This window comes from Lottia gigantea (genome assembly GCF_000327385.1).
Source record: "Lottia gigantea unplaced genomic scaffold LOTGIsca_55, whole genome shotgun sequence".
Lineage (NCBI taxonomy): Eukaryota > Metazoa > Mollusca > Gastropoda > Lottiidae > Lottia > Lottia gigantea.
In genome coordinates, this window is record NW_008709889.1 from 573,938 (window position 1) to 592,464 (window position 18,527).

The window sequence follows — 18,527 nt, forward strand, 5'->3', positions numbered from 1 at the left end:
TAATAAATTAATTCATTCTTTGTCCTGCCCATTTCAGAGCATTTCATTCATTCTTTATTCCTCTATACCTTAAATTATAATTCTAATGAAATATTTATTATGTTAATGGCCCAGCTGTCAAATTTTCAAAAGCACATGGCTAATTTCATAATTATGTCAAAATTATAACGGAGGCAATTCCCAATATTTCAAATGAAAATATTCAAACATAGCACAGAAAGCCATTGTTTATATGCATTGCTCAAGTTCGGACTACAAAATATTGACGTATTTTTCCAACATGGAAGCAAATTCCATAATTTAGGTCAGGCAGAAGTCTTAAGATTATAAAATCCAACGTTTGACATTTGATAGATAAATTATGTTAAACACCTCGATTCTATTTTTACACAATAAAAATAAAAATAAAAATAACACTCACCTACAAATGACAGAAAATTCGTAAAAACGACCTCCAAAACTTGATACAAAATTTACAGAAGAAATAACTAATGTTAGATGATGTTCGATGAGTCTTCGATTGTCAGAGTGCCTGATTTTCCGATTCCATTCAAGCCGGAGTATATTTGTAATAAATTATGTTAATGATGAGAGCGTCATATAATAAATATTAACAGGGTCCCTCCTCTCTTCTCTCTAAACCTGGCGACATTCAACCAAACAAAAGAATTCAATGGCCACCACGCAGAATAAATGTTATATTTAGTAACAGAAGGTATTCCCCAGTTTTTTCCAGGTCATGAATAATGGTAGGAATTCCCCGGTGCAAAAATAATTTATTTTATTTGTTTATCTTTTTTTTTTTAAGTTATGACAATGTTGCACAATGTATACAATCAAGTTTTGACGTCATTGAATTAAAAAAAAACATTGGAATGAATCAAACAATATAATGTGATATTCCTTCTGATTTTTAGGATTTTCATTTATTTTAGAATTTTGAATACACGCCCAAGAGTAGACCTATAAGTAGGAGAAATTCAGAACCTCAAAACGAACAAGATTATTTTGCACAAATGGATCATTATTTTCCTAAAAAGGTAAGGTAAATACGTTGAGTTCTGGCAGTACAGCTTTTTCAACATTATAATCTGGCAACAGAACTATATGTCATGTGACATCATTAGACAAAATGGCTTCCAATAATGATGAATTGGTAAACACTTTGCTTGTTCCAGGAAATTCACATTAAAAAATCTTGAAATGAATTTGTTTCATTTGCAGGCTGTAATTTACCTGCATAAAATTTTATTATCGAAGTATTATTTGACTTGTCACTTTAACTGATATCTCCAGAAAATTTCTATTTGGAGTATGCTTGTAAATTTACTTTGAAAATAAAATAGCCTGTTGTCACTGTGACTGTGTCTTTCTAATAAGATTATTCAGTCTACGACCAGAGTGGTGACATTTCTGATGAATTGAGTGCCATTGTCATCGGAATTTAGACCAAAATTGCTTAGCAAATTGAATAAGAATTGTTCAGGTAGAAAAAATTCATATTGTGGGCCTATCGATGCTACTAATGCTAGCAGTGTTTTAAGTTATGACTAATGTCTGAGACAAACCCTTGCCTAAATCAATTTGAATAACCTTCAGACAAAGAAGAAGGAAGTGGAAGATGATGATACTTCAGATGGAGAAAAAGAAGATGGTGAGGATGAAAAAGAAGATGATGATGATGATGGTGATGATGATGATGATGCAAGTTCAGATGAATCACACGTTAGTAGCCTACTTCTTTTGGAAGACAAGGCTAAATATATAAGAGATGATAAAAACATTCTTATTAGCAAAAACATTCTATAAAGATTCTAAGTTTAAATGATGATGTCTGCTTAATATACACTTAATAAAGAGCAAGGGTGAAAGTATAGATAGGTCAAATTTAGTTTGTTAAAAAAAAAACTTTCGAAATAGGTGATCGTTTCTAAAAAATTTAAAATATTTAAAAGTCCTGAAAATTAATTGAAAAATTTAACTTTGTGGCTTTTATCCACATCCATAGAAACCCCAAATCCTATCTACATAGAAAACAAATAGTCAAGCCAAATATTGTTATGGATATCATTGTAGGAGGTGGAACCCAAATTAAAATATGAAAGAATATCCAATGATGTCAACAATATACTCAGCAAAGATGCTGCCAGTTGTCTCTCTGTCCACCCCAAAGTATGTATTTTATATCATCTGAAAGTTATCTAAAAAGTCATAATTATTTCAGTATATTTTGAATTATTCTTAGTTATTCTTTGTTTTGAGGTTTTTTAATTTCAATGATAATTTGTTTAACTTATGACCTAAAGTTTACTAATCTGACTGCAAATTGGTATCTCAAGTATGGCCAGTATAAACTTTGTTTTACATTAAAGTTTCTAGCTCTGGGTACTCACTGGGGTATGATACATATATTAGATCATATTGGTAATAATGTAAAAGGAAAAGAAGTTCAAGCAGTAAGTACACATTTTTATACGCCCAAATGCTCACTCTGCGAGCTACAATTCTTTACAGATTTCTTGATATTTATTTTGTGGTTCAATGTCATTATGAAGATGATTCCTATCGATTTTCGTCATGATCTGATAATTTTTTACTAAAATATCGTATCAGACTTACGGTTTCATTCTATTAGCTTGTGCTCACTCTACAGGCTACAATTCTTTATGGATTCTTTTAATTTTTATTTGTACTTGCAATCAAAGATACTGGTGGGCATATGTCACCTTGCTTCGCAAGGCTATCTTCATTGTATTTTGGCATCAATCAAAAGACCACTGATTTATTCCTGTTATTTTTGACATTTTCTTGTAGTTTTACCAACCTGGCCTTTCTTTTTGTTAATGATATGCAATTGTTTGGTGAGCAAGGGAAGATTAAAACCTTTTTCATACAATATAATAAAAAATCTTGTGTGTTTTGACAGCATGCAATAATCAAATAAAAATTTCAAAGGTAGAATAAATGAAATTATTTGACATAAGGTCTATTATTATATTATGTTTTTACAGCATACAACTACAGTGAACCAGATAAGTATAGATGATCGTGGTGATTATATAGCTAGTTGTTCTGATGATGGCAGGGTAGGTTTACACTTTCTCATATTATTTCTAAAATAATGGCAAACAACTATTTACATCATCAAAAAGGAAAATTGTAACCATGATAACATTATAATTATTATAATATGTATTATATTGTTTCTATCAATCGATATACACTATGAATTGCACTTCAACATTTTGTATCAAAATATTTGATCTTACAGGTGACAATTACAGGCTTATATACAGCAGATAACAACCAATCATTGGCTTTAGATCGTCCTGTAAAGGCTGTGGCATTAGATCCTTTCTTTTTTAAATCAGGTCGTGGGAGACATTTTGTCACAGGAGATGAAAAGGTAAGTTATTTTTAGAACTTCTATTAAAATATTTGAATTCATTGAAATAATAAACTCTTAGTCCAGTAATTCATCATTACAAATGTCCCAAGTTAATGAAATATGAAATAAACATCGAACCCTGGCTTTCGTGGTACCATGAGATAATTTTAAGTCAATTAGAGAAGAGTCTTTATAATGATTTTTTATAAATATTTTTGTTAATCTATAATGAGCTATTATGCTCATATGCCCATAGTTCTACACAGATAGTTAATCTTAATTCTAGTAGCATGAGATGAGCTCGAATATAACATTAACAATTGATATCTCTAATTACTCTATGGTTAGTCATTTTCTACGAGTCTATTAGAAGGGTAAAATCATTTTATATTATTTCAGCTGATTATGAATGAGAAGGGGTTTTTGAATCGACATAAAACCTATATATTGCATCAAGGAGAAGGACCTATTAGAAATATTAAATGGAAGTCAGATTTTATAGCTTGGTCTAATGAACAGGTATTAGAATTATAATGTGGATTACCTAAGAGTCAGATTATCTCTGTTGTTTTAAATACATGATTCATGTTAACCTATCAGAATCACAATATAAGCAAGAGAAAAATACTGTTATATAGTATGTACCATATTAAAAATTGAAAGTTGTCTTGTTCACTTGATAGTTGCACATGGCATATTTTATTTATAGGGTGTAAAAGTGTATGATATGAGTAGTAAATCCAGAATAACACACATTACCAAGGATCATGAGTAAGTCCTTCTTTAGTTGTTTTGCAATTTACATGCAGTCACACTCTTGCATTTGATTACAAACTTGTGCGTAACTTTGACATACCTTTGTCAGATACCAAAAAGAGTTAATATTATGTTACTTTGGTAGTTTTTTATTTTACACCAAAAAACCTGCACATGGTCAAGACCTAGGAGTATAGATTGACTGGAGATGGCATGACGTCATTAATCTATACTCCAAGGTCAAGACTTTCTCTTATAGTATACATGTATTATAATAGAACTAATTATATTTATATAATATTATATTCCAGTTATCGTCCAGAAATGTTTGGTTGTCATTTATTTTGGAAAGATGATAGAACTCTTCTTATTGGATGGGGAGATAGGATTAAGGTAAATCTACAGTTTACCATGTCTAAAAAACTATCAGCCTTGCAACAATCAAAATATTGATACATTAAGTTTCTTTTTGTCATAAAGTTTGGAATAATAGAAAGTGAGCCATGTATCATTTGTGAAGCATAATATAAGTAGATAAAATTTACATTTCACCAAGAAAAATGTAAGTTTTTACTTAATACATTAATAAAATAAGTTTTAACTTATATAAATATGTGGCCTAAATCCTACGTCAACTAAAAGCAGGTGTAATTACCTTTTTACGCTACCTATTGTCTGAACTTCTGTTAAAAAAAGGCTGAAAATTTGATTTAGATACGCATAATAAATCACGTGTCTTTTATTAAATAATTTCAAAATTGTTTTTATGGACAATCATAAAGATTAAGTTTAACAAAGCAAGATTGACTTTAGAAGTCTTCAATTAAATATTTTATTTGGCCTACTTATCTTCCAATTTCCATCGACCACGCTTCTTCTTTGGTTTTGCTGCCGCTAATCACTCAAGGATATCATCATTGAACCAGTTGATGTTTTCTTTCGACTAATGCAATTTTGACAAAAGTGACAGTGAAAGACAACATATATGTGACATGTACGCCATCATTTATTGAATTTATTTCACACATTTTTACGCTACATTTTTTTAACTTAATACTTACGCATGTTTTAGTGAAATAGACGTAAGTAAATAATTACCTTTTGCATAAGTATAGAATAGTAGTGAAATGGTGACCTGGCCTTGAAGTCATACCCTAGTTTACTATATTTAATGTCCCTTCTTCATTTTTTACAGATATGTGTAGTAAGAGACCAAGTTAAGAAAGATGCCAGAGAATTACCAACCAGATATGTTGAAATTGGTAAGTTTTCCAATATTTCATTTCTTGATATAGACAGACATATTTTATTTACAGTGTGTATGTTTAGTACAGAGTTTTATATTTGTGGTATTGCTCCACTAGAAGATAATATTATAGTTATTATAACATGTTTATTTACAGTGTGTATGTTTACTACAGAGTTTTATATTTGTGGTATCGCTCCACTAGAAGATAATATTATAGTTATTATAACATGTTTATTTACAGTGTGTATGTTTACTACAGAGTTTTATATTTGTGGTATCGCTCCACTAGAAGATAATATTATAGTTATTATAACATGTTTATTTACAGTGTGTATGTTTACTACAGAGTTTTATATTTGTGGTATCGCTCCACTAGAAGATAATATTATAGTTATTATAACATGTTTATTTACAGTGTGTATGTTTACTACAGAGTTTTATATTTGTGGTATCGCTCCACTAGAAGATAATATTATAGTTATTATAACATGTTTATTTACAGTGTGTATGTTTACTACAGAGTTTTATATTTGTGGTATTGCTCCACTAGAAGATAATATTATAGTTATTATAACATGTTTATTTACAGTGTGTATGTTTACTATCGCTCCGCTTTCAGCAAAGTCCCAGTTTGTTATCGAAATGTCAATTCTTTTTTTTTTCTTTTTTCTTTTTTTTTTCGAAAGTTACACACCTTCCTGAGCTTAGATTACAGTAGTTGCAGCAACCATTCAACTTCTCTAGACCTTCTGTAGTGGCAACGTGTTCCTTAAATATATATTGGAACATTTTTGCAAAACCGGAAGTGCCACAGTTCAACATGTTCAAAAAGTCGAAAATCGGCTCTAGAAGGCGTATTTTTGCATCGATTTTCTTCGGGTTTTCATTTTTACAATCTACCTGTAATTTCTGACCTGATAGCACTTGAAAAATTACGAAATTTGAAAATTCGTCGCTCACTTTTTTAAATTAATTTTTAATGTATAATTTTGATGTGTATGTAATCTACGATCGATTGCCAACAAAAACTAGGAAGCCGATTTTTGAATTTCGCTTTTCCTTTTTTGCAACTTCCGGTTGAAGTTTTTGCAAGTTCTATCTCGTGACCTTGACCTTTGATAACCTTGACATCTATAGGGTCAAAGGTCATTGACCTTGGCTATCATTTGATACTTTTTATAGCTATCCGTAAAAAGCCAAATTCGCAACTTTGGACTGCTCTAGCACGTGACCTAATTAACCTAGAGGGTTAATTTTTTCGGTTTCCTAATGTGCTTCTCATGCACTTTACATAGATATAGAACAATTGCTTTTTTAAAGCAAAATTGAAATTCGTGATCTTTTCAAATTTGAGTTTTGTTTTACCATATTTGTGTCTTTTTGATCTTGGTGTATGTATATCTTATGATCTATTTTATGTAGAACCTTGATATTTGGAATATAACTAGACACTTTGAATATGAATTCACCTATAACAAAAAAATTGGGGTGGGCATGGCACATCCGGGTTGAATTACTAATTGTTTACATTTAGAGGCAGGGGCATAACTCGCATAGGATACGTTTGTTAAAAAAGGGACTTTGCACAAAATTACCTCATCCTTTTGGCCAGTTTGTGTTAACAGCTCAGTTGTTTCAGCTTTATAGTTCCAAAAAAGGAACGGGTTTTAACATTTGGATATTTTCATTTTTCGATTTTGACCTTTGTTGACATTTGTTGACCTATATCTTTTGACCTGAATAATGTAGAAGCTTGAAATTTAAAACACAACATAACATTTGAAATATCAATTACCCTATGAAAAAAGGTGGGCGTGGCTCATGTTTTGAGCCACTTTGTCTTAGAAGTTCGGTTGTTTCCGCTTCATAGTTAAAAAAAAGGAACAGGTTTTGGAAATTCAAAATTTTCAAATTTTGACCTTGACCTTTGTTGACCTTGACCTTTGTAGGATCAAACGTCATTGGCATTGGCTATCTATTTATACTTTTATATTTGCTGTCCTATGTCAGCTTCCGGTTTTATAGTCGTGTGCAATTAGAAATTTTGATGACATATATCTCTTGATCTTGACCTTTTTAGACCTTCTCCTTTACAAGATCAAAGGTCATTGACCTTGGCTATCTGCTGATACTTTCATTTGTGAGGTCTGACGTCTACTTCAGGTATTAGAGTCTTCTAAAAAATGAAAATTTCTCAACTTTAGACTGTTCTTGCACATGATCTAATTATCGTGGAAGGTTGATTTTTTCAGGGTCTTTTGCAATTTGCTACATTTGCAAAGTCCCACTCTGTGCCACGTGTGGCTCTAGTTTTTCGAAATTTACACACCTTCCTGAGCTAAGACTACAGTAGTTCCAGCAACCATTCAACTATCATAGACCTTCTATATAGGCGACGATGTGCATAAGTATAAATTGGAAGATTTTTGCAAAACCGGAAGTGCCACAGTTTAACATGTGTAAAAAGTCGAAAATCGGCTCTAGAAGGAGTATTTTTGCGTCGATTTTCTGCGGACTTTCATTTTTAGAACGTGTCTGTAATTTCTGATCTGATAGCACTTGCAGAATTACGAAATTCGAAAATTTGTCGCTGACTTTTTTCAATCAAATTTTGCAATTTTTTTGCAACTTTTTTGTTTTTGTATCGATTGATCTGAAATTTAATATGCAAAGGGGTATCACTAAAGTAAATAATATGTAGTTGTGAAATATTTACCTTTACTTCCGGTTTTAAACGGGGAATCAATTGAAAGTACAATCCACTTCCGGTCGAATAACTTCCGGTGTAATTGAAATAGGTCAACGAAATTTATGCTGTTCGTAAGTAAATGCTATTACAAAAAAACGAAGGAAAAAAAATCCAGACCAGAAGTGATACTTTGGTCGCCATATTGAAAAAACACACTTTTGTAAATCGAAAAATGGGGCCTCTATGAAGAAATGGGCGTGTATAATTTTGATGTGTATGTAATCTACAATCGATTGCCAACAAAAACTAGGAAGCCGATTTTTGAATTTCGTTTTTTCATTTTTTGCAACTTCCGGTTGAAGTTTTTGCAAGTTCTATCTCGTGACCTTGACTTTTGATCAGTTGATACTTTGACATTTGACCTCCGACCTGTACTTCCGGTTTTATAGCGTTCTGAAAACAGCCAAATTCGCAACTTTGGACTGCTCTAGCATATGACCTAAATAACCTAAAGGGTCAATTTTTTCGGATTCTTAATGTGCTTCCCATGCTTTTTGCAGTGATATAATTACTTTTAAAGAAAAATTGAAATTCTTGATTTTTTCAAATTCGAGTGGTTTTTTACCATATTTATGTCTCTTTGATCTTGGTGTAAGTATATCTTATGATCTACTTGATGTAGAACCTTGATATTTGGAACACAACTAGACATGTTGAATATGAATTCACTTATGATAAAAAAGTTGAGGTGGGCGTGGCACATCCGGGTTGAGTTTCTAATTGTTTACATTTAGAGGAAGGGGCATATCTCGCATAGGATACATTTGTTCAAAAAGGGACTTTGTACACAATTACCTCATCCTTTTGGCTAGTTTGTGTTAACAACTCAGTTATTTCAGCTTTATAGTTCCATATAGTTTCCATATTTTCAATTTTCGATTTTGACCTTTTTTGACTTTTGTTGACCTATATTTTTTGACCTGCATGATGTAGAAGCTTGACATTTTGAACATAGCATCACAATTTGAATATCAATTAACCTATGCAAAAAAAAATTGAGATGGGCGTGGCACATCCGGGTTAAATTATTCATTATTGACATTTTTGGCCAAAGGGATAACTGGCAAAGAATACATTTGTTCAAAATGGAACTTTGCTCACAATTACGTCATCCTTTGAGCCACTTTGTCTTAGAAGGTCATTTAGTTCAGCTTCATATTTCAAAAAAAGGAACATGTTTCGGAAATTCACAATTTTCAATTTTTGACCTTGACCTTTGATGACCTTGACCTTTATTGGGTCAAAGGTCATTGACCTTGTTTATTAGTTTATGCTTTCATATTTGACCTCTGATGTCTACTTCCGCTTTTATAGCTGTCCAAAAACATCCAAATTCGCAAATTTGGACTGCTCTAGCTCGTGACCTAATTAACTTTGAGGGTAAATTTTTGTGGATTCTGAATGTGCTCATCGTGCTCTTTCCAGTGATATATAATGCAAAATCGAAATTTATGAAATTTTGAAATTTCGGTGTTTTTTTACAATATGTTATCTTCTTTAAGCTAGTTCTATGTATTTCTTATGACCTATTTGCTGTAAAAGCTTGGAATTTGGAACACAACGAGACATATTAAATATGAATTGATGTATGACAAAAAAGTTGAGGTGGGCGTCGCACATTAGGCTTAAATTACTTATTATTTACATTTTTATCAGGGGTATATCTTGTATAACATACATTTGTTCAAAACAAGACCTTGCACACAATTACCTCACCCCTTTGGCCATTTTGTGTGAAAAGGTCAGTTGTTTCCGCTTCGTAGTTCAAAAAAAGGAACAGGGTTTAAATTCTGCATGTTTTCAACTTTTGACCTTTACTATTGATGACCTTGACCTTTGTAGGATTGAAGGTCATTGACCTTGGCTAAAGATTTATTCCTTCATATTTGATGTTCATCGTCAACTTCCGGTTTTATAATGTTTGTATTTTCAAAGTTTGATGACTCATATCTAGTGACGTTGACCTTAAATGACCTTCCCCTTAACATGGTCAAAGGTCATTGACCTTGGAAATCTAATCATACTTTCATATTTTATGTCTGGCTTCAACTTCCGCTTTAACAACCTTCCAAAAAAGCGAAATTTTCAAAATTTTTAACTGCTTTAGCAAGTGATCTAATTGGCCAAGAACGTTGATTTTTTCAGATTCTCTAGCAAATTGGCACAAGAGCAAAGTCCCACTCAGTACCACGAGTGGTTCTAGTATTATAGTTATTATAACATGTTTATTTACAGTGTGTATGTTTACTACAGAGTTTTATATTTGTGGTATCGCTCCACTAGAAGATAATATTATAGTTATTATAACATGTTTATTTACAGTGTGTATGTTTACTACAGAGTTTTATATTTGTGGTATCGCTCCACTAGAAGATAATATTATAGTTATTATAACATGTTTATTTACAGTGTGTATGTTTACTACAGAGTTTTATATTTGTGGTATTGCTCCACTAGAAGATAATATTATAGTTATTATAACATGTTTATTTACAGTGTGTATGTTTACTACAGAGTTTTATATTTGTGGTATCGCTCCACTAGAAGATAATATTATAGTTATTATAACATGTTTATTTACAGTGTGTATGTTTACTACAGAGTTTTATATTTGTGGTATCGCTCCACTAGAAGATAATATTATAGTTATTATAACATGTTTATTTACAGTGTGTATGTTTACTACAGAGTTTTATATTTGTGGTATCGCTCCACTAGAAGATAATATTATAGTTATTATAACATGTTTATTTACAGTGTGTATGTTTACTACAGAGTTTTATATTTGTGGTATCGCTCTACTAGAAGATAATATTATAGTTATTATAACATGTTTATTTACAGTGTGTATGTTTACTACAGAGTTTTATATTTGTGGTATCGCTCCACTAGAAGATAATATTATAGTTATTATAACATGTTTATTTACAGTGTGTATGTTTACTACAGAGTTTTATATTTGTGGTATCGCTCCACTAGAAGATAATATTGTTGTTTTAACATACGAAAAGGAGTCACAACAAGAAGAGGTAGGTTTGTTGATTTAAGGGAATCTGTGTTCCAATTATCATATTTGTGGATTATTTGTGAAAGAAAGAATTAAATCCTGTGACTACTGGCCTTGTAAATAATGTTACAGCTAGCTTGACTTGAGTAAAGAACATGTATACTATTACTATATTACTAAGAATTTTGAATGCTGAAGACATGTATTATAAAATTTGTTTACTTCTGAAAAACAGGAAATATATTAGCCTTGTCATAAAATGATATCTAATTTGATGTGTTTGTTGTATTATATAGGGAGGCAGAGCTGTAGCTGCTCGTCCTCATCTACAAATTCTAGAACCTCATATGGAATATTATGAAGAAATATCTAATGATGCTCTATCAATACGAGGTTTTACTGAATATCGGTGTAATGACTATAATTTAGGTTTGTAGCTTTTTACGATTTGCATATTTATGTCTTCTGTTATAATCTGTAATGATTCTACGTTATACAACTGGATAAAATTGTACTCATTATATTTTTATTTGAACTGTTGTAGAATGTATCCCAGAAGAAAACTTATTTTATATACTCAGTCCTAAAGATATTGTTGTTGCTAAGTTACGAGATTTAGATGATAATATAACATGGCTTCTGGAACACGAAATGTTTGAGGTAAGTTTTTCGTGCTATTGGGCATAGTTATTTTTATACTGAATCATCAAAAATATATATTTTACAGGAAAAGTTTTTACTTAAAGAAATGGTATCACAAAATGACACTTCAGTCACAAGGCTAGCACAGTCTTAATATATTGCCATAATTTTAAGAATACATTGTTTATATTAGAGACTGGAGGAATTGCTAATTTTTTTTTTTTTGTAGGAATGTGTAAATATTTTGTTATGAGTTTTTATAGTGTTTGTATGATGTATGTATAATATGTTTTATAATAAGTAAATATAATATATAATATATTATTGATTTTGATTTTATAGGAAGCAATGGCAGCAGCAACCCAACATGAAAAAGAATTAAAGAAACACACTTATCAGGTATTCTCTTACTCTGTTAGTTTCAAAATATAAATTATACCATGCAAAGTTTAAGGGATATTGGCTGCCTAATCATTTTAAGTTTTTTTTTTAAAGAACTATGCCAGTTATTTCAGTAGAAATTACTCAAAATGTAGTGATCATAATAAATTACCAATTCCAGTCATCTTTAATATAAACAATGCATGTATGCATTTTTTATATTCAACAAAAATGAATTATCTGTTAATATGAAAGTTTTTTCTCTACAGGGTATAGGACAGGAATATCTTCATTATTTACTAGAAGAAGAACAATATGATGAAGCTGGTGTGTTATGTATTAAAATATTGGGGAAGAAAAAAGATTTGTGGGAAGATCAGGTTTATAAATTTGCGAAAATAAAACAGCTAAAGGTAGGTTTAATAATATCATCAAATATATTACAGCCTTTGTATGTGACTTTCAATCTTATGACTTTTCACTTGAAGCAGTTTTTGAAAACAGAAATCAATATATCTAATGAGCTTCACATTTCTGTTATGAAAATTGTTTTTACAAAAAGACAAAAGACATTGGTAAAGTGTTTTGAGGTGAAAGGACAGATTTTTATGTATGTTTGAATTGTGAATCGAGATTTGCTGTAATTCTATTTTGATATGAAATTACATTGGTAAATATCTCCATTAGTTCTGGTAAATATGACCATTCCCTTAATATCAGGCTTATGATTGATATTGATTGAGTATTTGCAAAGTTATATACATGTTAGTATAATTACAGGCTATTGCTCCCTATTTACCACGAGGTGATCCTAAATTATCTCCTGCTATCTATGAAATGGTTTTAAATGAATTTCTTCAAACAGATTATGAGGTATGTATGAATTGTATGCTACTGCTGTATGTGATGTTTGTCTTTCCATTATAATAATGTCAGTGAAGTAAGACTTGAATTTGGACTTATGTATCTGATTTATTTTCTTAGCATAGTCAAATATACTTCCCAATTCCCATGAACATATTTAATTTCTTACTCCACTATGTCTCAATGTGTATGAACCTTGTACATTAGTGCCATCTTGACAACTTGAAATAGACCATACACATGTACGCAGTTTTGAACAGCAGGAAAGAGCACAATAATTCCATTCTTGACATTGCCAATTTAGCTTAAATAAATAAAATGGGGGACTTATATTAGCGTCATCCATCTGACGGGCATCCACAATTGCACGTAAACACTCTAGAAGGCACAATTCTTGACAGATTTAGATGAAACTTAGTGTGAGTGTTTGTAATCACCCAAGAATGAACTCTTTAGAAAATCAGAAGAATTGAAAAATATTAAGTATGGGTTATTACCTTTGTTCTTGAAAATGCTAGTAAACACTCTAGAAGGTTGAATTATTGACAGATTTTGACGAAACTTGGTGTAAGTGTTTCAAAGGATGAACCTTACTGAAAGTCAGAAAAATCGAAAAATATGTACTGCAGTATGAGTTATTGTCCTTGTTCTTGAAAACACGTTTAATTTTTAGCTCTTAAACACTCTAAAAGGCCCAATATATGCCAGATTTTGACTAAACTTGGTATGAGTATTGTAATCACCCAAGGATGAATATGCAACCTTCAGTCATACTCTTCTTTTGAACTTTTTGGTGCGATACTGAATAATATTACCAAGTTTCATCAAAATATGTCAATAATTGGGCCTTCTAGAGTTTTTACGAGTCATTGACTAAAAGTTGAATATTTCATACTGGTAACTGTTATTGTACTGTAATGTTATTGTATGTAGATATTGTATAAAATGTAGGTAGTAGTATATATATTATATATTTTATTCAGGTATTTTATAAGTTGATAAAGGAATGGCCTCAAGATCTATATAACCTAGAAACAATAGAGAATGCTGTTTTAACAAGACTTTTGACAAAGCTTTATCAATTTATTTAAAGTAAGTGTTTTTGTATATTTCAATCAGGGATGTTGATGGCCTGGGTTTATCACATAAAAAGTTTCAAGATAGTTTCAAATTCATAAAGTGAGCATATTGGCAATTTGTTTATTATCATTTGTGTACTAGAGCTTCACTCTGTCTGATTGGTGTCTGATTGTTAAATTTAGAATTTTATCAATCGTATTTAAAAAAAGAAACAATACTTTAAACCCATTGATACATAAGACTTCTTTCACTATGATTTCTTTTAGACTTCAACATAAAGACGTTTTCCAGCTGATAAAAAAACATAATTTATTTGACTCAATCAATGACAAGATCGTCCAGCTAATGCATTTTGATCAGGATCAGGCTGTTAAAATGTTACTGGATAACATGGATAAAATACCTGTAAGTATAAACTTTACAATCTTAGCTTTGGTTAATTTTCTTTCAGCAATTTTGAAAATCATTCGTACATCAATATGCTGTAAGTCATTTTGAATTTATTCTTAAAAAGCAACATATAATAAGAGACATTCTGGTATTCCTCTTCAGAGATATTGCTGTCAGAAATAATGTATAATATAAACTGTAATGTTATTTTTTTATAGGTTGAAAAAGTTGTACATCAATTAGATTTAACTCCCAGACATCTTCATGCTGTAAGTATTATTCTTTATGTTTGTTTTTACAATACATAATACCTTATACGTTATAACGTACAATTCTTAAAAAATATTTAAACACCTTTTTAATATTTTCTTTGTGGTATTTTACAGTATTTAGATCAGTTGATACAGAAAGATAACCAAGCATCCCAACCCTATCATGGCAGAATGGTCAAACTTTATGCTGAATTCGACCAACCAAAATTATTGTCGTTTTTAAGAACGAGTCAATCATACCCACTACAGATGGCTATGGATGAATGTCAGACCAGGGATCTTGTGAAAGAACAAGTTTTTCTACTTGGTAAATTCATTTCCCATTATGTTACTTACCCTGAAGTTGATCAATCAATCAATTTCATATGTTTTATATTCCTGTAATTTCAAAAAATTGTGAAATTGGGTTTGGATCTGAATATTTATATTTCACACTACAAAGTTTTTCTTCATTACCATAATATAAAGAACATGGCAAAAAAGAAAATCTCGGCTACTTATATGTAGATGTATATTTAGCTGTGTTTATCAGATGAGATTGAAATGAAAATTCTATACAGTTGTCAGTATATATTATTTTCTATTTATAACAGGTCGTATGGGCAATACAAAACAAGCATTACAGTTAATAATGGAACGTGTACAAGATGTCAATCATGCTATAGAATTCTGTAAGGAACAGATGGATGAAGAATTGTGGGAAGATTTATTGGATTATTCCATGTCAAAACCTCGTAAGTATGTCTTTATAGGATAAGTGTTGTGCATCATGTCAATATCAACAAATGAGATCAGTAATGTTATTATTAGAACCTGAAGGTGAGGTGCCCTAATTTATTTGTACTATTTAATTACTGAAGTTTCTATAAACATAGATTCTAGCAGATTAGAAATTATTTCTGACCTATATTAATATGTATTCATTCCATTCTACTTTAATTTGTAGATTTTATGACAGCACTGTTACAGAATGTGGGATCTCACATTGATCCTATAAAAGTTATTACTAGAATCAAAAAAGGTATTGAGATTCCAGAATTACGAGATTCACTAGTCAAGATATTACAAGACTACAATTTACAGGTAAAAAATTGAATCAGTCTGTAATCAATAAATGAAACTGTACATCAATCCAAAATTGTTATCATCAGGAGAAAAGTGAGTATGAATAGTTGATACAAAGATACAGCTCAAAATTTTCCATTGGTTCAGTAAGAGGCATAATAGTTGTGTAAAGGTTTAGGTTTATGTCTCATATCACTATACTGGACTTCATTTTGTTATTATTCATAACTCACTCAATTTATACCATATTTGTGTGGTCCAGGTAACAAAATGTTGTATTTTTTTTTGCAATTCTATATTTTTTGAAATAATTAGATTTTACATCATTTTACTGTGATTGTAATTGTCTTTGTATGGATACATTGCAGATTTCCCTGAGAGAAGGATGTAAAAAGATTCTAGTAGCTGATAGTTTTAATTTAATGGAAAGATTGATCAATACTCAGAAAAAAGGAGTATTTGTTGAGGGTAAGAACTAGTTTTCTTGCTAGATATTATTATACCATCAGATAGGAGAAAATATCAGTAGATCATTCCGATTAAAGTATTTGATTAATGTTTTTATCTTCTTTTTTTTTTTACAGAATCGACAGTTTGTCCAATTTGTCATCAAAGTTTGATTATTAATGGTAAGTTGTGTATATATCGGGGGGTCCCAAAAAACATCCCAAAGTTTGACAGTATCTCAGCTATTGGTAGACTGATCTCTCTAAAATTCTCACAAAATTCTCACAGATATACTTCAAGATATTGTTGTCCAACCCTAAAAATGTGAAAGTCATCAAATAAAAATTGTACAAGAACTGCCCTGAACAAAAAAACATGTCAAAAAATGCAATATTAAGGCAACTTACCTATTTCAACCTGTGTTCAATGTGTCCTCTGTCTTCGTCGACCACCAATCGCAACCGGCACACCCGATATATATTGTAATTTCCTGTCCTTTCTCTTATCCTTGACAGTTTTTAATTGAAAGATAATTTGAGAACAAGGACTTGTTGGGATGTTGTTGTTTAACTGTCATAAATTTTCATGGATTCTTTGTTCACATATTAAAAACCCAATTATAATTGTATTGATGTATGATTTTTGTCCATAACTTCATATTTTAAAGGCCAATAGTTATAGTGTATGTTATTATTCATTATAACATCCTGTTTCATTCTAGATCTACGTTATGCCAGTAATTTAGCTGTGTTTTATTGTCATCATGCCTTTCATGAAGATTGTTTACCACCAAATATTGTAAGTTTCATTTCTGATGATTAATGATGTAGTTGCTTTATTTATTTTGACTCAAAAATATTGATGGTTTGTGGAAATAGTGTTAAATATCATATTTGACACTGTATTTGAAAGGATTTTATTAAATGAAGACTGAATTGTTATTTCAGACTAACTGTAATATTTGTCACAGTCAAAAGCGAGGCCCAGGTTCAAAAGAACATTTCATCAAGTAAATACTATCTTTTATCCTGGTGATAGTAATTATATCCAAAACATGTGAAGACTGAAGAAACTGATTGTGAGATCACATTGGTTATAGTCAAGGACATACCTGAGGTTCATCTAAAAGCATTTACTGTGAATGGTTGGATTCAAATGATACATCTGTGATGGTTGATTGGAATTTGAATTATATATAATTGTCAGAAAAGTGCTTTTGTTGTATTAAGCAAGTAGATATTGTGTTTTATTGCACATAATTCCAATAAATCATAAAGTATATGATATATATAATTGTTATATTTTGTTAATAATAAATTAATTTACTTATTATATCAGTTATTCTCTATGCCTACATTACAATGTACATATTATTCTCACTCTGATAATCTGGATAGTTAACTGCAATTTCCAAACCTAGTTGTACTGATGAGGTGATGCATCTGAGTCCTCAATCCTCGTGTCATCAGCATGAGATAAGCTCTAGTAAGTAAGGTTGACTGTTTTTGAGTATGTTTGTAATCATATCTGTATGTGAATGAATATCACAAGATGTCATATTGCATGTTTACAACAAAGTAAAACCCAGAGTTTGTGCCTGGAAAGTTTTGTCTTTGAATGAAATGTTTTAAACAAATTGTGGCAACCAAATTTGCAATAAATAATACCTTTGAGTAGCCATAAAAAATGACTAAAAATTTTCTTTAATTAAAACAAAGAAAGTTTTTTAAATATTGAATTTATTAACCTTAATTATAAATATTTATATAACAATTATAAATACTAAGGGAAATAATAGTTTCTGACTACAAAAATTGTCCAGGTCCAGTTGTTTATTTGTTGTTAGGCTCGTATTAGATATTAGTAGGGCTGGGCGATACTGGTTTATGTTGATATCACAATATCAAGCAATATATATACCTAGAACAAAAAGTTAAGCGCCACCAGATTTTGAACCATTGTTTTGCAAATGAATGCAATTCACAACCATACTTGATAACAGAGATGTATATATTGGGACCTAGTGTTGAAAACAATATGTATTCGTGAAAAAATCAACAGGAAATGGATGATCGTACATTATATTGTCTTTATAGCCCCAAATGCAAAGTATCTGTTTTTCATCAGTCCTTGAATGTCCTGTTGAGGAATTTGCTGCCACTCCTGATGCAATGCTGCATTCAACTCTGTTACAGTCTGAACAGGACGCGACGTCCCAGAGGTATTTGGTCAACTCG

General features: G+C 30.7%; 1 protein-coding gene across 1 annotated transcript; it reads left to right on the forward strand.

Moving 5' to 3' along the window:
* Positions 1–2,076: 2,076 nt before the first annotated feature.
* LOTGIDRAFT_126722 (hypothetical protein) lies at positions 2,077–17,303 on the forward strand (the record flags this gene model as incomplete). Its single annotated transcript, XM_009063056.1, has 24 exons — positions 2,077–2,172; positions 2,373–2,456; positions 3,012–3,086; positions 3,272–3,406; positions 3,788–3,907; positions 4,098–4,159; positions 4,456–4,537; positions 5,340–5,406; positions 11,074–11,175; positions 11,450–11,578; positions 11,694–11,809; positions 12,134–12,190; positions 12,442–12,585; positions 12,953–13,045; positions 14,020–14,085; positions 14,258–14,521; positions 14,725–14,775; positions 14,893–15,085; positions 15,372–15,512; positions 15,725–15,861; positions 16,212–16,311; positions 16,428–16,472; positions 17,012–17,088; positions 17,238–17,303. Coding segments are annotated over 24 exons (2,502 nt in total), but the record flags the coding sequence as incomplete, so codon positions are not given.
* Between the last annotated feature and the right edge of the window lie 1,224 nt (positions 17,304–18,527).